Source organism: Rhinatrema bivittatum, chromosome 6, assembly GCF_901001135.1.
Source record: "Rhinatrema bivittatum chromosome 6, aRhiBiv1.1, whole genome shotgun sequence".
In the NCBI taxonomy this organism is placed as follows: domain Eukaryota; kingdom Metazoa; phylum Chordata; class Amphibia; order Gymnophiona; family Rhinatrematidae; genus Rhinatrema; species Rhinatrema bivittatum.
This window is the reverse complement of record NC_042620.1, coordinates 349,211,997-349,233,359: the sequence shown is the minus strand read 5'-3', so window position 1 is coordinate 349,233,359 and position 21,363 is coordinate 349,211,997. Positions and strand designations below refer to the sequence as shown.

At 44.3% G+C, this 21,363-nt stretch overlaps 1 protein-coding gene across 7 annotated transcripts in view; it reads right to left on the bottom strand.

The window, feature by feature from the left end:
* ARHGEF6 (Rac/Cdc42 guanine nucleotide exchange factor 6) overlaps positions 1-21,363 on the bottom strand; it is a 386,722-nt gene that overhangs the window by 268,433 nt on the left and 96,926 nt on the right. For all 7 annotated transcript variants that reach the window (XM_029607806.1, XM_029607805.1, XM_029607803.1 and 4 more), the window contains 2 exons: positions 17,491-17,585; positions 9,564-9,659 (listed from right to left, as the gene is read on the bottom strand). In XM_029607806.1, coding sequence (XP_029463666.1) covers positions 9,564-9,659; positions 17,491-17,585 — 191 coding nt within the window. The remainder of the gene's footprint in view (positions 1-9,563; positions 9,660-17,490; positions 17,586-21,363) is intronic.

Sequence of the window (21,363 nt, the reverse complement as noted above, 5' to 3'; positions counted from 1 at the left end):
GCAGCATTTCATCAGCTACACACACAGAAGCTGCAAGGCACAGCTTCTAATCAAGAAGGTCAGTTACAGGAGGTAACTTTAAAGACTGCTGTACCACTGGCGGCTCCTATCCCCTTTTCCGGAGAAATCCAGAAGACCCGGGGCTTTCTGCACCAGTGCTGCATGCACTTCACCTTACAGTCAACTTTATTTACCACGGTTCTTTAGAAGACCACCTACATCCTGTCATACTTGGATGGAAGAGCCCTGTCAAGGGCATCTACCTTGGGGGAACGCAAGGACCCTATCTTGCAGGACATAGAAGGATTTATGGACTTGTTTAAAATCCGTCTTTGATGACCCTGCTCGTAATTCTGTTGCCGGTTTTGCTTTGGTGGACTTGAAGCAAGGCAATAGATCACTGGCTGAATTCGCCATAGAATTCAAGACTCTTGCAACGGAACTACGCTGGGACCCCAATTGTCTCAAGACTCTTCTGCAGAGGCCTGGATACCCGCTAAAAGGACGAGCTGGCCACTCGCCAGACACCTGACTCGCTGGACGAATTAATAGCCTTGGCTACTCGGATTGATCACTGGCTCCGAGACAAGGAACTCTGGTCTAAGGTGTTACCTGGGTTGAAACAGGCTAGTACTGCCACTGCACCTCGGATGGTTCCAGTAACTGCTGCTGCCGATAAAGAGGAACCAATGCAACTTGGTCATGGACACTTGACCTCCAAGGAGAGAAGATTTCAGAAGAAACGTGGCCAGTGCATGTACTGTGGTCAGTCCGGCCATGACGTCTCGACATGCCCCATTTTGTCCGGGAAACGGACGGACTTAAGTCCTGCTGGAGGACTGTTCTTGGGCCTTACCGCGTCCTCTCCTCCGCTCTCTCTCCCACTCTCCTTGACCTATGGTCCAGTCACGGTTCAGACTCCTGCCCTGGTGGACTCAGGGGCAGGAGGTAACTTAATTCTCAAACGTTTAGTAGAATACTTGAGGATCCCTCTCATCAAATTAAAAGATCCACTACTATTATCCTCCATTCATGGGGAGCCTTTACCAGTCAACGTAGCTTGCGAAACTGTACCAGTTACGCTTTGCAATGGAGCGCTCCATATGGAGACAATCTCTTTCTTTGTAGTGGAAAAGGCTATGCATCCTATCGTCCTGGGGTTACCCTGGCTGCAAACACCAACCCCAATTTGACTGGGCATCTCTGGATCTCTCATGATGGGGCCCAGAATGTCATGAGAGGTGCCTTAAGGAGATCTCGCCTATCATATGCATGCCTACAACTCCAGGAATGCCAGGACGGCCCCAAGATGCATCCTTCGGAGAGGTATCTTCCGAAGAGGCGGACGGTGTACCTCCCCCACAGGGGCCCAGTGATGATGATTTCACAGATCTTGATGAGGAGACTATGTGGGAGGATATACTTGATGAGCCACAGAACATAACTGACCAGGAGAAAATCCTTTTAGCTACCAACCAGTCTGTACACATTGGTAAGGCTGTCGTCCCAAAGAATCTCAGGAAGAAAGTGTTTTTTGGGCGCATGATTCCAAGCTGGCTGGCCATCCTGGCCAATGCTGGACCCTGCTCAAAATACAGGAGCTATATTGGTGGCCTACCATCAAAAATAGTACCTATTCCTATGTAGCATTCTGCACCAATTGTGCGAAGAACAAACCTGCTTCTGGACAACCATGGGGTCAAATGCAACCTTTGCCAGTTCCGGATCGGCCCTAGTCACACATCGCTACTGATTTTGTAGTCGATTTACCTACTTCCAGAGGAATGAACACCAATTGGGTGACGGTGGATCGATTTAGCAAGATGGCACACTTCATGGCACTTCCTGGTATACCTTCAGCCCTGGAGCTTGCAAAGCTCTTTATAACACACATATTCCGCCTCCATGGGTTACCTTCGCACATCATCTCTGACCGTGGGTCTCAATTCACGGCACGATTTTGGAGGGCCTTGTGCAAATTGTTCGACATCACTCTGGATTACACTTCAGCCTACCATCCACAGTCGCATGGCCAGACGGAACAGATGAATTGTACAATGAAGCAATTTATTCGAGCCTATGTCACGTCTCGACAGAACAACTGGGCCGAATTGCTTCCATGAGCTGAATTCGCCATCAACTCTCATCCAGCAACCATTTGCAATAATATATGGATGTTCTCCTACACCACCACTTCCACTGAAGCTCTCAGTGACGTCTCCAGCAGCTCAATCCACTGCTGATGATATCCATAAACTGTGGATTCAGACTAAGGATATGCTAATCAAAACGAGTGACCGTGCTAAGAAGTACTACGACGCGCACCATGCGCAAGCTCCAGTCTTCAAGCCCGGAGACAAGGTCTGGTTGTCTACCAAGCACCTAAGACTCAAGCTACCCTCCTCTCGGTTTGCTCCTCGCTATGTGGGACCATTTCAAGTTATTCAACGTATTGGCCAGGTCACCTATCGTCTGAAGCTACCACCTCGACTAAATATCCACAATGCCTTTCATGTTTCACTTTTGAAACCACTTATACTCAGATGATCCCAGGATGGCTGAGCTGTTGAGAAACTGTAGAAAGTGAGTAGGCAGAATTCATGAATAAAACTAGATGACAAAACTCACATAAGGTCTCAAGTAAGCTCAGGAGCTGGAAAGGATTAGGCCCTCGAGGAGCGAGTACCTGGTTCCAGGGAAAGCTCTGAGAGAGCGATGGTAACTCACAGTTGTTTGTAGCAGTGATAGCTTCCAGGCAGTAGAGAATCTTCAGAGTGTCCAGGAACATGGGCCCTTGAGGAGCGAGTACCAGTTCCTATCTGTAAACTAAAAATAAAGAAAAGAGCGAGGCCCCCGAGGAGCGGGTACCAGTACCTGAGGGACTACAGCCCTGCCGGGCATATCAGCTCATTACTGCCACCTCTGGTGGTTTCTAATAACCTGTTTAATAAAAGAACTAATGTGTGTCTGTCTCCATACTCCAGCCTAGCCGGTGGTCCCTCTCGGGGTATCCTCCCGAGAGCGTGGTCATCTGCCATCGGCCCAGGGATCTACCCACAACTATATCAGATTCATTACAGATTGCTACTCCTTAGCGAGATGATATCTGAGACTACAAGATCGCTGACTCCTCTCTCTCCAGGAGCCCGCTACACAGAGCTTTCTCTACAGATTGCTCCTCCTATCCGATTGCTCCTCCCATCAAGCATCTTCTCCATACAGATTGCTAACGCGAGCAGCAGATATACATCAGATTGCTAACTCCCTAGCAAATCGCTAACAGATCGCTAACAGATTGCTAACTCCCAGCTCTAACACAGAGCTTTCCTAACACATCTCCAAAACTTTCTTAAGATATGGACACCATACCAGACTTGGCTAGCAGATCAGGAGTAACTGGCCTATCCCTCTATTGTTCGACCGTCTACGAAATAGGAAACTCATTTTCACAGTACTTATCGTTCTCACTGGTTATTTAATACTACTAGCACTATTGATGATTGTCTCATTTGCATAGTTTTGTCCTTGTCAACAGGGGTTGGGAGGTTGGGAAGGGATAACTCATTGAATAACTCAATGATTGACTCAATGTTTATAAAACCTTTATTGAGGCAGATAGATGCTCTTGTTTATGTCTGATATATAACCTGCAGGGATCTTTTGTAATTTGTATTTTGTATTTGTATCTACCCTGTTTAAGCAGGTACTATTGTATTACTGCATCGTGTATGCTTTGATAATAAAAAATGATTAAACAAACAAAAAAAAAAAAAAAACAAAGTCTGCGTCCTCTTGGGCCTGGACGTCCAGACGATAGAACCTGGAGAAGGTGCACAAGGAAGACCACGTTGCTCCTCGGCATATGTCGACAGGAGACAATAGCTTAGCTTCTGCCCAGAATACTGCCTGGGCCCTAGTGGAATGAGCTTTAACCTGAAGGGGTAAAGGCTTCCCTACCTCTACATAAGCTCCCATGATCACTTCCTTGATCCAGCGAGCTATGTTGACTCGCGAAGCTGCTTTGCCTTGCGCACAGGTTCTGTATGTCCTAGATACTGTACTAACAGTCTACTGACGTTTAAGTTGCGTAGGAGGCGGTAGTCTTCCGAGTCCTTGCGTCTATCTAGGGACGGTAAGGAAATGGACTGATTCAGGTGAAACTAAGAGACTACCTTCGGCAAGAAGGAAGGGACTGTGTGAAGCTCAACGTTCCTGGAGTCAACCAGAGGAACGGCTACCGACATGACAGTGCCAGCAGTTCAGAGATGCGATGAGCCAAGCATATCGCCACCAAAAATACAGTCTTCAGCGTTAACAGGCGTAGAGACAGAGTGTGCAGCGGCCGAAAGAAAGGTCCTGCTAAGAAGTCCAATACTAGATTGAGGTTCCACAGGGGGACCGACCACTTTAAGGGAGAGGGCCGCCACCTGGACCTTCAAGGAGTTGAGGGACAGTCCTTTGTTCAAGCTGTCCTCTAAGAATTCCAGAATCATGGGAATCTTGGACGTCCATGTGGGCACCACGAGCTCCTCGCACCAGGCCTCAAATATTCTCCAGATCTGCACATATGCCAGGGACGCCAAGAACTTCCGCACATGGGGCAAAGTGGCGATTACAGCTGTCGAATATCCATGCTTCATCCAGCGAGCTCTCTCAAAGGCCAAACCATAAGACAAAACCGAATTGGGTCCTCATGAAGGATCGGACCTTGCTGGAGAAGGTTCCTGTGCAGGGAGAGGCATAGGGGACTCTCCACCAGAAGCCTCCGCATGTCTGCATACCATGGGCATCTGGGCCAATCCAGGGGCAGCAGAAGGACTAATCCTCTGTGGTGGTTGATCTTGCAAATGACCTTGCTCAGCAGAAGCCACAGAGGGAAGGTGTACAGTAAGTCCTCCTCTGGCCAGGTCTGGACAAGGGCGTCGAACCCTTGGGAGTGCTGATTTCTTCTGCAACTGAAGAATCGGGGGACCTTTGTATTGTGAGATGTGGCCAGTAAGTCGATGGATGGGAGGTCCCAGCAATCATCTAGGAGCTGGAAGGTTCTAGTCGACAACGCCCATTCCCCTGGATCCAGACTCTCCCTGCTGAGAAAGATTGCTCTGACGTTGTCTTTTCCTGGATGTGGGAGGCTGAGATCCCTTGTAGATTTAACTCTGCCCATTCCATAAGGGGGTCTACTTCCAGAGACCCTTGGTGGCTTTGGTTCCTCCCTGTCGGTTGATATAGGCTACCGTTGTTGCATTGTCCAACATCACGCGGACCGCTTGTCCCTGAAGCCTGTGGCTGAATTGCAGACAAGCTAATCTGACAGCTTGGGCTTCCAGGCAGTTTATGTTCCAGCGCGCCTCTTCCATGGTCTATCACCCTGGGCTGTCAATTCCTGAAAGTAGGCTCCCCACCCTCGGAGGCTCGCATCCATCACGAGGACTAGCCAGTTTGGTGGGGACAGGCTTACACACTTGCTTAGATGCATTTCCTGTAGCCACCATTGGAACCGAGAACATACTTCCATCAGTAGGTGGAGGCGAATCGAATAGTCTTGAGAGTGGGTTCCAGCGTGACCACAGGGAGCACTGGAGTGGCAACATGTGTGCCCTCACCCAAGATACTACCTTCAGGGTTGACGCCATCATGCCAAGCACCTGGAGATAGCTCCATACCCAGGGCGCATTGTGTTTGTCAACTGACGCACTTGGCATACCAGTTTCCTTATCCTCGAGGGAGGGAGGAAGACCTTGTCCTGCTTGGTGTCGAACCGGACTCCCAGGTACTCTAAGGACTGGGAGGGCTTGAGACTATCCATGTTTACGACCCAACCGAGTTCCTGAAGCAGGGACCTGATCCTGCTGGTCACCTGGAGGCTCTCTTCCAATGACTCCGCCCTGATCAGCCAGTCGTCTAAGTAAGGGTGCACCAAGATCCCTTCTTTCTTCAGTGCTGCCACTACAATCACCATCATTTTGGAGAATGTTCTGGGAGCAGTTGCCAGGCTGAAGGGCAATGCCTGGAACTGATAAAGGTGGCCCAGTACCATAAAACATAGGAAACCCTGGTGGTCTTGAAGGATTGGGATGTGAAAGTAGGCCTCAGAGAAGTCCAGGGATGTTAAGAACTCTCCTGGTTGTACGGCCATTATGACGGAGTGAAGAGTTTCCATGCAGAAGTGAATTACCCGCAGATGCCGATTGATGCTCTTGAGATCCAGGATTGGGTGAAATGAACCCTCCTTCTTGGGTACAATGAAATAGATGGAATAACGCCCTGTATTTTCCTGGCGTGTAGGTACCTGGGTTATAGCCCTCAAACTGAGGAGCCTTATCAACGTGGATGCCATTGCCAGTTTTTTGTGCTGGAAGTGGCAAGGTGATATCATGAACATGTCCTGAGAGATGCTGCAAAATTCTAGAGCATCTCCTTCTCATATGATGTCTGGTACCCACTGTCCAATGTGATCGCGACCCACCTCTGAGAGAAGAGGGATAGTCGGCTGCCTATCTCCTCGTCCCATGGATGGGTCGGCCAAACTTCATTTAGAAGTTCAGGTCGAAACTGAGCCCGAACCAGTTCCTCTTTTTGTTTGCCAGCTCCGAAAGGACTGAGCCCTTCCTGAGGGCCAAGATGTCTGAAATAACGAGTTTCTATAGGGCCAGAAGCACTGGGAGCCCCTGGCCCGACCCTTCAAGGGCGAAGGGCTCTGTGACCTCTTTTTCTTATCTTCCGGTAGTTAAGGCACTGGAGATTCATCCCACTTACTGGCTAGCTTTTCCCATTCGCTTCCAAATAGAAGGGATCCCTTAAAGGGCATCTTTGTGAGGTTTGCCTGAGAGGTTGCGACCGCTAAACAATTTTGCAGCCATAGCTGTCTTCTGGCCGCTACCACTCAGAATACTCCTCTGGCTGAGGTATGCACTAGGTCGGAGCTTGGATCCGCTAGGAAGATTGTGGCAGGCTCCAACACTTCTCTGGGATGCACCCCTGATCATTCTGCCTCTCTCGAGAGAAGAAAACACAAACGAGCCACCAGGGCACAACAGGAAGCGATCTGCATTATCATTGCTGTCGCGTCAAAGGCTTGCTTAAGGAAGGACTCCAACCGCCTATCATGTGCATCCTTCAAAGGCACTCCTCCCTCTACTGGGATAGTTGTTCACTTCGAGACGGCGCACACCAGGGTGTCTACTTTTGGGAAACGTGGGCATTCTTTGGCCACCGGGTCCAGAGGGTACAAGGCCTCCAAGGCCCGACCTCCTTTAAAACTGGCTTCCAGGGCAACCCACTCCAAGTCAATTAACTCCTGGATGACTTCCAGCATCGGGAAACAGCAAGAGGCTTTCCATAGAGACACCAGGATGGGATTCCTCTTTGGTTCCAACATAGGGTCCGTGCGGGAAACTCCCAGAGTCTTCAGGGTCTGGGAGACCAGGGCTGGCAATTCATCTCTGTGGAAAAACCGAAGCATGGCCTGGTATGGCTCCAGGCTTGGGGGGATATTCTCGTCCTCCAATGAGTCTGCATCCCCCTCATTGTACGTGGTGTCTAGATCCCTGTGAGGGATATCTTTGGTGAGGCGAAGCATGTCCCAAGGCATGCTGATAGGTCTGGGAGGACAAGGCCTTCCCAGCTGGGGCTCAGACCAGGCAGGGGAAGCAGCTGACTGCGCCTGAACAAAGGGTTGAAGGCCCTGAAAGAATTCCACCCAAGAAAAGGTCATTGGGTCCATACCTAGCCCAGGAGGAACTGGGGTAGGGGCCGCTGAACTGCCCTCTCCCAGGGAGGACTCAGACCCGGGATTGCTCAGATCTGGAGTGCTACCAGATAAGGTTGTGGGTGACCCATCCTCTGACTGGAAGGGGCCAGGCTTAGAGAAGTTCCGAGAGTCCAACCCTCCCTGGGCTTCCTCACAGTGCTGACACAGGAAGGATTCTAGGTCAGACTGTGCAGCCCTAATATGGTAGGCAGCACAAAGGGAGTCTCCTTGTGCTTCTTTGTTGCAGGAGCCATAGTTAACTGTAGCTTGTGCGTTCAGCCGGTTAGCGCCTGAACTCCAGCACTCACAAACCCGCCCCGACGTGCGTAAGTATAAGCTTCTAGTTGTGCACAAATGTATGCATGTACTTTTGCCGCAGGAATACACGCGTTAGGCGCACAACAGGACTGGCCCGCACCGCAAGTACCAATGGTCAATGAAGGAAAATGGTGCCACATCAAACCGTGCGCAAGATGGCACCGCCGCGGCCTGCTAAGTGGAGTGCTCACTGAGTCTGAAGTGGGGCCTAGCGGGGCCTAGCCCATCGCTCAACCCACTCGGAAACCCTGTTCCCTTGCCCTAACGGAATTGGGAACATCATCGGTACAGTGTGCCAAGCAAGAAGACTGGAAGAAAGACTTTCTGAAGCCCTTCCACATCTCTGAATCGAAGTTCTTCTTTACTTACCTGGGCCCAGAGCTTACTGGCTGAGTACAGAAGCGGGGGGGAGAGGGCTTAGGCCATCACCGCTGCGCTCGGCTTCTTGCTGCCTTTCAGCTGCTTCAGCAGCAAAGTCCATGCCGGGAACTGGCTACAGGACCAAGGCACATCTCTGAGGGATCTTGGAAATCGCCTCAGGAATACTCAACTAAGGGAGGGACCATTGGGTATCACTGCAGGAGAGCGGGGCTTGATTTTTCTCCAATTTAAAGGTACAATTTAAAGCTAAAATTTCCTCTTTTAAAGAGTATTGTGTTCCCGATAGGGAAGGCACAATCCATATATGCTAGGAGATGGAGAGATACTGATTGGCTGAGGTCACTGCAAGGGTATATCTAGGGTGACGTCAGCTTTGAAACATGACTCTATCTCCATCTGCTAGCGGGGGAGCACATAACCCATTGGTCCTGAGTCCATCTGGCTACATGCTAGGAAAGAAGATACAAAGAAAACAGCATTCTCCTTTTTCTGAAACCAACCAGAAAGCTGCTCTGTAGCAGTCATTTTCTATTTGGTCCCTTTATTGCTTTTCTGCTTTTTTCCTTTCAGTGCAAATAAATAGTCAGCTGTCATTCACGCTGCCACTTTACATTGGCACTTTACATTGTTTGGCGAAGTTATGAGTAAATTCCAGCAAATAAGAACTCCGTTGAAACCTATCAAAAAGTTACTTTCTTAATATATAATGCTTATATTTTTGTAGTGCTATTAGCCACATGCAGTGTTGCACAAAGGTGATAGTATTCAGACTGCATTCTAAGTGGGAAGAGAAGAAGGATTTGAACCTTAGGATTCCCTGGCTCTCAACCCACTGCTCTAACCATTAAGTCATTCCATTCTCTTATGGAACAGATTTTTTGTTGAGCGTTTTTTCAGGAAGAGTGAAGAGAAGGGGTGGTTGAGGCAGAATAGTTGGAATTTACTTGCTAGCTACTTCAAGATGCTTCTTGGAACAGTAGATGGCTACAGTAAAAATCCAAGAATCAGGTGTCTAGAGAGCAAAGGGAGAAGCGTTCATGTTCATTAACAGGTCTGGACCTAGTATAACTACATGGGCACTACTTGCAGCCCCACTCCTATGTCCCATGCTTACTTTGCACACGCCTCCAAACTCTGATGTAATGTTTGCTGAAACGTGCATATTTCCTCAAAGTTTCCTAGTAAGGATGTAAAATCCAGAGCCCTTAACCTGAAAGAAATGAAGATACGGATCAATGTTTGAAACACTCATCAGGCTACTCACATTATCTGCTACGGTTTAAATTCTGTTTCAAACACAGTATGTTTAATGCATAATTCTACAGTGAACAAACTCCCATGGCTTCAGCCATTACAGAACGGATACTGCACCATTGGACTCTTCTGCCTAAGTCCTGAATGTACTTTTCTCTCATGATGCAATAAAAGCTATTAGAGCTGTCACAGGAGATATTCAACTCTGTACTCTTAGGTATCTGTTTTTGCACATCACTGACTTTCACAGAACCTAGGCCACTCATCCCTCAAGAGCAGGTTTATTCTAATGGGCCGGCTCAGTCTGATTTTAATCGTTCTTACCCAATTTCTGTTCTAGCAAAGAAGCTTAAGAGACACAGGCAGGATTAACTGCATTTCCTTTCTTATGGAGCCTTTGAATTCTTATATCTCCTCTAAAGTCAATCTCATGACAACTTCACAATTCCTGCCCCCCTTGTATCCATCAAACTCACTTCATTCCCTTTAGTTTTCTTTATGTACCTTACAGTCTCTGTAGAATTTCTAAAAAAAAAAAAAAAAAAAAACCTCTATCCAAGCACACTCTTTTGTTTTTGGCCCACAGACAACAAAGTGTTCTATTAGCCTGAAAGTTTTAAGATACGGCAGCATTAGCCTGTGAACTCTCATCATGCAAGAAATCCTCTGAGGACATTCTCCAGCAGATTTGCAGTAAGAGATGGCCCTTGACTTCACAGCATTGACCAAGCTGTACATCATCTTTTCAGTGGCTTTGGTGCATGACGGACATGATGGACGTGACAGGTCCAGCAAGGACACAGGAAATCTGATCTTCCCTCCCCACCAGCCCCCCCAGCTGGTTCCAAGATGGTGCATGCAGGAGGCTCAGCTTCACCCCTGCTGCCAAAGGATGGCAGGGAAAGCAGAAAATAGCATGCAGCTATGAAAGATCCTGACCAGGAATAGTGCACTACTGAATATAGCCGGCTATCTTAAAAATAGCCAGATAACTTTAAATGGCTAACTTTAGGACTACTCTTTGGCATTGCCAACATTAGCAGAACTCTAAAATCAGAGTTAGCCAGATAACATATCTGAATAACTCAGCTCTATCCTGAAATGCCCCTATATTATATCTGGCTAAATTTTAGACTGAGCACTTATCCAGTCTATAATTTAGCTGGATAAGTGCCCAAATATTCAAAAGTTGGCTTTTAAACAGATAACTTGTGAGTTATCCGGCTAAATGCCTCTGAATATTGAGCGTAGTGTTTAACTCTTTCCATGAGCAACTAAGGGCCTGATATAATAAAGGGTTTTTCCCATGTTATATCTATAGGAAAACAATGATGCTTATTACATAAAACATACAATGATGGCAGAAAAGGACCAAATGCTCCATCCAGGCTGCCCAGCAAGCTTATAGTAACTACTGGCCATACAAGCCATCTTTATAATTAACATAGAAAGATGGCAGAAGACGACCAAACAGCACATCCAGTCTGCCCAGCAAGCTTTCACACTTATTTTTTTCTCATACTTATCTGTTACTCTTGGCCCTTATTGGTAACTTTTTGGTTCTAGTTACCTTCCACCCCTTGACATTGATATAGAGAGCAATGCTGGAACTGCAAAGTGAAGTATCAAGCTTAATTGGTTAGGGGTAGTAACAGCCGCAATAAGCAAGCTACTCCCACGCTTATTTGTTTACCCAGCCTGTGCAATTCAGTCCTTGCTTGTTGTTGTCTCAATATAAATCCTCTTTTCTTCATTCCCCCTGTTGTTGACGCAGTGAGCTGTGCTGGATATGTATTCCAAGTGAAGAATCATGCTTAATTGATATGGGGTAGTAACCGCCATAACAAGCAAGCTACACTCACGCTTATTTGTATACCCAGGCTATTCAATTCAATTCAATCCTTGTTGGTTGTCTGAATGTAAATCCTCTTATCTTCATTGCCCCCTGCCGTTGAAGCAGAGAGCTACACTGGATATGCATTGAAAGTGAAGTATCAGGTTTATTTGGTTTGGGGTAGTAACCGCCGCAACAAGCAAGCTACTCCCCCACTTTTTTGTGAATGCAAATCCTTTTTTTCCTCATTTCCTCTTGCCATTGAGGCATAGAGCAATGTTGGAGTCGCATTAACCGTGTGTATGTTTATTGAATATGGGTATTGAATAAGGGTAATTATCAGTTTCCCATCATCAACAGCATAAAGGCTTCTTGGTTAAGGGTAGTAACTGCCATATCAGCAAGTTACTTCCATGCTTATTTATTTTCCCAGACTGTGCAATTCATTGTCCTTTGTGGTTGCTGTCTGAATCTAATTCACCTTTTCCTCTTTTTCCCCTGCCATTGAAGCAGTGAGCAATGATGGAGTTGCATCAACAGCATAAAGGCTTATTGGTTAAGGGTAGTAACCACCACACCAGCAAGTTACCCCCATGCATTCTTTTCTTCATTCCCATCCCATGCCCCATTGAAATCTTTTACTGTTTTTGTCTTCACCACCTCTTCCGGAAGGGCATTCCAGGCATAGACCACCCTTTCTCTGAAGAAATATTTCCTGACATTGGTTCTGAGTCGTCCTCCCTGGAGTTTCATTTCATGACCCCTTCTGATTTCATGACCCCCTTCTGATTTCTTTCCAACGGAAAAGGTTTGTCGTCAATTGTGCATCATTAAAACCTTTCAGGTATCTGAAGGTCTGTATCATATCTCCCCTGCACCTCCTCTCCTCCAGGGTATACATATTTAGGACCTTCTCCTCATAAGTCAGTCATTTGATGGAGACCAACCACCATTTTGGTCACCCTTCTCTGGACTACCTCCATCCTGTCTCTGTCCCTTTTGAGATATGGTCTCCAGAACTGAACACAGTGCTCCAGATGAGGCCTCACCAAGGACCTGTACAAGAGGATTATCACCTCCTTTTTCTTTCTGGTTATTTCTCTCTCAGTGCAGCCCAGCATTCTTCTGGCTTTTGCTATCATCTTGTATCATTGCTTCACTGTCTTCAGATCGCTAGACATTATCACCCCAAGGTCTCTCTCTTGTTCCGTGCACAACAGCCCTTCACCCCCCCCCCCCCCCCATCACATACAGCAATTTTGGATTACGACATCCCAGATGCATGAATCTGAACTTCTTGGCATTGAATCCCAGCTGCCATATCTTTGACTACTATTCAAGTTTCTTTAAATCACATCTCATTCTCTCTACTCCTTCTGGCATGTCCACTCTGTTGCAGATCTTAGTATCATCCACAAATAAACAAACTTTACCATCTATTCCTTCCACAATGTCACTCACAAAGATACTGAATAGAACTAGTCCCAACACCGATCCCTCTGGCATTCCACTTAATACCGTTTTCTCTTCAGAGCAGGCTCCATTTACCATCACACGCTGTCTATCAGTCAACCAATTTGTAATCCACTCCACCACCTTGGCATTCACTCCCAAGCTTCTCATTTTTTTCATGAGTCTTCTATGTGGGACCATGTCAAAAACGTTACTAAAATCCAAGTAAATCACATGAAGCATTCTTCCCTGATCCAATTCTCGTCACCCAATCAAAAAAATCAGATTTGTCTGACAGGACCTTCCCCTGGTGAATCCATGCTGTCTCAGATCGAGCAACCCACTGGATTGTAGATAGTTCACTATCCTTTCCTTCAGCAGGGTCTCCATTAATTTTCACACCACTGAGGTGAGGCTAACCGGCCTGTTGTTGCCAGCCTCCTCTCTGCTCCCACTCTTGTGAAGCTGGACCACCATCGCTCTTCTCCAATCACTCGGCACCACTCCCATTTCCAGGGATCTACTGAACAGGACACGCAGCAGACCCAGCAGCACATCTTAGAGCTCCCTCAGTATCCTGGGATGAACCTCATCAGGCCCCATGGCTTTGTCCACTTTCAGTTTTCCTAGCTCTTACCATATATTCGCTTCTGTAAACAGTCTTGTTAACTAGTGACAGTCCTTCTCCCAGGTCTTCTTTAGTGAACAACGAACTGAAATATTTGTTTAATATTTCCGCCATTTCTTTGTCTCTCTCCACACATTGATCCTGGTCACCTTTCAATTTCACTATACCTCTTTGGACCTTTATCCTTTCTCTGATGTATCTGAAGAATGTTTTGCCACCTCGCTTTACCTCTTTGACAAGCCATTCTTCTGTCAGACATTTTGCTTTCTTGATTGCTTTTTTCATCTCCTTAAGTTTTACTGAGTTCCTCTTTTATGGATCCTTTATAATTCCTGAATGCTGATTTTTTTTGCTTTTATTATGTCAGCCACCTCCTTCAAGAACCAGATTGGTTTCTTATTACATCAAGCCCCAAGGGTTATTATCTACATAGCTATATAAATGTTAGCTCAAAGGTTTAGTTTAGGTGATATGTAACATATAATACTATTCATTTGTACTTTCTGGCAGTGTCATCTTTAGCTCTGACCTGCTCATTCTGTTTGAACCCAATGAAGAGAGTATAGCTTATGATAACTGATCAAGAAATCCATGAAGTTAGTCCAATAAAAAGGGATCACATTATATTTTTTGATTTAATGGCCTTCACTTCTCTGCATTCAAGCGGATTAACATAAGAACATGCCATACTGGGTCAGACCAAGGGTCCATCAAGCCCAGCATCCTGTTTCCAACAGTGGCCAATCCAGGCCATAAGAACCTGGCAAGTACCTAAAAACTAAGTCTATTCCATGTTACAGTTGCTAGTAATAGCAGTGGCTATTTTCTAAGTCAATTTAATTAATAGCAGGTAATGGACTTCTCCTCCAAGAACTTATCCAATCCTTTTTTAAACACAGCTATACTAACTGCACTAACCACATCCTCTGGCAATAAATTCTAGAGTTTAATTGTGCACTGAGTAAAAAAGAACTTTCTCCGATTAGTTTTAAATGTGCCACATGCTAACTTCATGGAGTGCCCCCTAGTCCTTCTATTATCCCAAAGAGTAAATAACAGATTCACATCTACCCGTTCTAGACCTCTCATGATTTTAAACACCTCTATCATATCCTCCCTCAGCCGTCTCTTCTCCAAGCTGAAAAGTCCTAACCTCTTTAGTCTTTCCTCATATGGGAGCTGCTCCATTCCCCTTTATCATTTTGGTAGCCCTTCTCTGTACCTTCTCCATCGCAATTATATCTTTTTTGAGATGCGGCAACCAGAATTGTACACAGTATTCAAGGTGCGGTCTCACCATGGAGCGATACAGAGGCATTATGACATTTTCCATTTGTTCACCATTCCCTTTCTAATAATTCCCAACATTCTGTTTGCTTTTTTGACTGCTGCAGCACACTGAACCGACGATTTCAATGTGTTATCCACTATGACGCCTAGATCTCTTTCTTGGGTTTGTAGCACCTAATATGGAACCTAACATTGTGTAAGTATAGCATGGGTTATTTTTCCCTATATGCATCACCTTGCACTTATCCACATTAAATTTCATCTGACATTTTGATGCCCAATTTTCCAGTCTCACAAGGTCTTCCTGCAATTTATCACAATCTGCTTGTGATTTAACTACTCTGAACAATTTTGTATCATCTGCAAATTTGATTATCTCACTCGTCGTATTTCTTTCCAGATCATTTATAAATATATTGAAAAGTAAGGGTCCCAATACAGATCCCTGAGGCACTCCACTGCCCACTCCCTTCCACTGAGAAAATTGTCCATTTAATCCTACTGTTTCCTGTCTTTTAGCCAGTTTGCAATCCACGAAAGGACATTGCCACCTATCCCATGACTTTTTACTTTTCCTAGAAGCCTCTCATGAGGAACTTTGTCAAACGCCTTCTGAAAATCCAAGTATACTACATCTACCGGTTCACCTTTATCCACATGTTTATTAACTCCTTCAAAAAAGTGAAGCAGATTTGTGAGGCAAGACTTGCCTTGGGTAAAGCCATGCTGACTTTGTTCCATTAAACCATGTCTTTCTATATGTTCTGTGATTTTGATGTTTAGAACACTTTCCGCTATTTTTCCTGGCACTGAAGTCAGGCTAACCGGTCTGTAGTTTCCCGGATCGCCCCTGGAGCTCTTTTTAAATATTGAGGTTACATTAGCTATCCTCCAGTCTTCAGGTGCAATGGATGATTTTAATGATAGGTTACAAATTTTTACTAATAAGTCTGAAATTTCATTTTTTAGTTCCTTCAGAACTCTGGGATGTATACCATCCGGTCCAGGTGATTTACTACTCTTCAGTTTGTCAATCAGGTCTACCACATCTTCTAGGTTCACCGTGATTTGATTCAGTTCATCTGAATCATTACCCATGAAAACCTTCTCCAATACGGGTACCTCCCCAACATCCTCTTCAGTAAACACCGAAGCAAAGAAATCATTTAATCTTTCCGCGATGGCCTTATCTTCTCTAAGTGCCCCTTTAACCCCCTCAATCATTTAACGGTCCATCTGACTCCCTCACAGGCTTTCTGCTTCGGATATATTTAAAAAGGTTTTTACTGTGAGTTTTTGCCTGTACGGCCAACTTCTTTTCAAATTCTCTCTTAGCCTGTCTTATCAATGTCTTACATTTAACTTGCCAACATTTATGCATTATCCTATTTTCTTCTGTTGGATCCTTCTTCCAATTTTTGAATGAAGATCTTTTGGCTAAAATAGCTTCTTTCACCTCCCCTTTTAACCATGCCGGTAATCGTTTTGCCTTCTTTCCACCTTTCTTAATGTGTGGAATACATCTGGATTGTGCTTCTAGAATGGTATTTTTTAACATTGACCATGCCTCTTGCACACTTTTTACTTTTGTAGCTGCTCCTTTCAATTTTTTCAATTTTTCTCATTTTATCAAAGTTTCTCTTTTGAAAATTTAGCACGAGAGCCGTGGATTTGCATACTGTTGCTCTTCCAGTCATTAATTCAAATTTGATCATATTTTGATCACTACTGCCAAGTGGCCCCACCACCGTTACCTCTCTCACCAAATCCTGTGCTCCACTGAGAATTAGATAAAAAATTGCTCCCTCTCTTGTTGGTTCCTGAACCAATAAATGATAATGGAATAAATGATAGCTTTGCTCCACAAAGCTATCATTTATTCCATCCAGGAACGTTATCTCTCTAGCGTGTCCCCCATGATACATTTACCCAGTCAATATTGGCGTAATTGAAGTCTCCCATTATTACTGCACTACCAATTTGGTTAGTTTCCCTAATTTCTCTTAGCATTTCACTGTCCGTCTCACCATCTTGACCAGGTGGACGGTAGTATACTCCTATCACTATAGTCTTCCCCGACACACAAGGGATTTCTACCCATAAAGATTCAATTTTGCATTTAGTTTCATGCAGGATGTTTATCCTGTTGGACTCTATGCCATCCCGGACATAAAGCGCCACACCGCCTCCCGGGTGCTCCTCTCTGTCCTCCTTCCACCATGCCTCTGAGATGCCAATTAAGTCTATGTCATCATTCACTGCTATACATTATAATTCTCCCATCTTACTTCTTAGACTTCTGGCATTAGCATACAAACATTTCAAAATTTGTTTTTTTGTTTGTATTTTCATTCTGTTTTTTTAATTGATAAGGATACGTTAGAATTTTTTAGCTCAGGTGAGTTTTTAGTTACAGGCACTTGGATTACTTTTCTTATAGCAACCACACTTTTCTTATAGCAACCACACTACTTGATCCAAGGTGATTAAGATAAAATGTAATAATTATAAATAACAATTCTTGGTCTTTGAAGAATCGATTATGCAGACAGGTAGAGAGACAGAACATAACTTATATCTTACTGATCATCAGATTGTAACGGTCTCAGGTAAGTTCCCAGAAGTAAATTAAGTTCTTTAGCATAGTCTCGTTCAGTGTCCAAAATATTCTGCAATACCTACAGGGAAAAGGGAGTAAATGTGGAATATTTATTTGTAGCAACATTTATAGCACTTCTACAATTATTTATAGTAATTTTGACCATAAGCACCTTGAATCCTTTATGCTTATATTAACCCAAAACAAAATAAATAAATCAAAACTACTTGTTCCTTTTTTCTCTAAGTGAAATAGACAGTATAAGTAGATCTGCAGTAACTGCCCTTTTTTTTAAGTCATACAAAAAACAGCAGTAAAATTATGGCAGGCAAAAAGTAACTGGACCACACATAGAATTAGACCTGGGGAACTGAGGTCTGTGCAGGGCATCTCAAAGGCTGCAGACCTCAGCATTCTAATTCTTGTCAACTCCAAAGGTCAGATGATGCTCTGACATAGGCTGAAGAGCAAAAACCAGTGCCATGAAAAGAGAGCATAGATCAAAGAAAGCCGCTAGTACCTGAATTATATCTGCATGTTGATAACCAAGGTTGAGTAATCTAATATTTAAAGACATGAAATCCCCAAACTGTACACAAACATAGTCCAGAAAGGTGCAGATAAGACATTTATGGACCCAAGAAGCAAAGCGGAAGCCAATCCAGTTGGCTGTGTAGCAGTAGAAACAAAGAGAATCGGTAGTTGGAAAAGCCCTTTATTTAATAATGCCCGACTCTGGCCGAGTTTCGCTCTCTTACATAGAGCTGACTCAGGAGCAATCAATTAAGACAGGACTAATGCCTGCAAGGCCAATGTCACAATAGCATATATAAGCTCATCTAATACCTGTCACATTTCGGAATGCTGCTTTCTCAGAGCAGTTTTAATTAAAAACAACCTCAGCCAAGAAATGCCGATTCAGTGCATTGGGTGTGGCTGTGAAAAGTACCAATTGTAATTTGTCTTAACCAATTGTGTCCGCAGTCATCAATAGTAATCCAAACGAGGTCTGTAGTCAGCGCCGTCGACCAACAAACATTCGCATAAAATTTTATGCGTGGCTGTGAAAAGTACAGTTGGTACTTTTCACAGCCACGCTCAATGCACTGAATCAGCATTTCTGGGTTGAGGTTGTTTTTAATTAAAACTGCTCTGAGAAAGCAGCATTCCGAAATGTGACAGGTATTAGATGAGCTTATATATGCTATTGTGACATTGGCCTTGCAGGCATTAGTCCTGTCTTAATTGACTGCCCCTGAGGCAGCTCTATGTAAGAGAGCGAAACTCGGCCAGAGTCAGGCATTATAAGATAAGACATTTAGCCATGAGCAGCAGGAAGATGTCACATTGAACTCCCAGCTCAGTCAACACAGGTAACACTTAACACCCATGACTACATCTCAAGAGTTACAAGTGCCAATATCACAACCATTTAATATCAACTATGAAGAAATAGGAGCAAGTTAGGGAACACCTAAAATCTGCCGCACACTCACTTGTGTACATTTCACCAATTCAAGACAGTATGAAATTAAGTCAGGTTCTCTTGCTTTACAAGAATTCTTCCATGTATTATTGCAATATTCTGACAGGATAAATTATAGTTAGGTCTAGTTTTAACCTTTGGGGTTATTTTTCAAAAGGTTTAGGTGCCTAATGTTATAGCTAGCAATTTAAATCAGCCCCTCTGGAAAGCGACTAGGGTTGAGAGCCTGAATTTAGGAGTCTTATTATTACTGAGCACCTCCAGTAAATACAGTTGCCTAAAAAGCAGACCTATTCAGAGGAAGATTTAGGGCAGGGAAAAAAGGTTAGACATTCAGCACTGATTTTCAATACTAGATACCAAAATCTAGAAAAATTAATTACAGGCTTAAATTTAGAAGCTTGCATTTAGTGAAATTTTCAGCTGAAAATTTGTCTCAGTTTAGGGGCCTAAAACTTTGAATCCTAAATGAAGCACTGAACTTTTTTTTTTTAAACTGACCCCTTTATGAACAGAATACAGCCTGGGGAAATCTCTCTTTGACAACATGCAGTGATGAGTACTATAATCAGAATTCTCAACCGATCCATTCTATTAGAATATACCTTCAGCTTGATGGAAAGCGGTTTAGAAGAATTCTGAGAACCCAAGTCTGCCTAAAGTGTCTCTTCAGATAATGAACTACTGCTCCCCATTACTTTCATGAGAACTAGAGGTCTCAGACTATGCTTCCAGCAGACCATATTTTATGGAAAATGGAAGGCCACTACAGAGAATGATACCTGAAATAAATTCTACTCTTAGGCATGAATCTAAGCTTTAAATGCAGTCTCTCTGAGAGTTGGGGCCCCTGTAGGAAGCATACGGACTTCCCCAGCTACTACCACAGAGGAGACAATGGATAATGTCAAACAAGCCAATCAAAAGACTTTTTTTTTTGTGGACGATTGCCCTTATGTGGGAGATGGGCTTGAGAGTTCAAATGGGCCCCTTAAGAAAACATCCAACCTCTCTGCAATAAGCTTCACCTTCTACAGCAATATAGGTGTGCCCCGCATAAAGTAACACGCATTCCTGTTTTTATCTCAGAAGTGATATTCGGGGTGTACTGTGACAGCTTTTGTATGAGAGCTATAACTGCACTACTTCAAACCAAAATCCTCTCTGCTGTGGACAAAATCAAGAAAATTATCTAGCAAAAGTTTAAAGAGGATTTAACAAGCTATATATTCAGCGAAAGATTTCATCAATTTTCCCTTTACAGGCAAAAAGGGTTCAAAGATTGTATTTAGACATGTGATAGTTTGTTTATTATTAAAGATGCCTTTTTTAAATCCTTCCTAAAAATAGACCTGTATAAAAAGACATAGCCCCTTAACACAGTGAACGTCTTGTTCTATGGGTAATCCACTGACAGAGGGAGGGAGGAGGAAAGAAACTTCCACAACTGAATAGTAAGTTTCATGTATGGAAGAGATTCTTGTTGGTTGTGAGCCCTGCAAGAATGCAAGAGTTCTCGGGCATAAGACAGCATTGTCTCCTGACCAACTATGGCCCTGAACTCTTCACAGGGGTTTCAATAATTATTATTCAGCAATAGTTCTTGGGTGAAACATTTACAACTTCTGCAAACTGATTGATACTACAGGTTTTAGACTCATGCCTTTCTATACAGTGCACACTCTGGACAGATATAGTACTGGTTATTAGATTTCTTTCTCTCTCACAGGAGACAGAGACAAGATGGAGGCGGTTCAGAGAAGGGTGACCAAAATGGTGAGTGGTCTCCATCGAATGACTTATGAGGAGAGGTTGAAGAACCTGAATATGTATACCCTGGAAGAGAGGAGGAGCAGGGGGGATATGATACAGACCGTCAGATACTTGAAAGGTTTTAATGATCCATAGTTGTCAACAAACCTTTACCATTGGAAACAATTTAGTAGAACTAGGGGTCACGATTTGAAACTCCAGGGAGGAAGACTTAGAACCAATGTCAGGAAATATTTCTTCACTGAGAGGATGGTGGATGCCTGGAATGCCCTTCCAGAGGAAGTGATGAAGACTAAAACTGTGAAGGATTTCAAAGGGGCATGGGATAAACACTGTGGATCCCTAAAAGGCTAGAGGATGGGAACAAATAAAAAAGCTAAACCGGCACAGAGCGGCAGTTACTACCCTTAAGAGAAACATGGGAGTAACCTGCACGGAGCGGCAGTTAATACCTTGGGAAGCTTGCTGGGCAGACTAGATGGACCATTTAAGGTCTTTTTCTGCCGTCACTACTATGTTACTATATGACTGAAGCAAACTATAGTACATGGAAAGTTCTGTTCATGCCATCTGAAAATGGATATAGAATGCCAGGAAA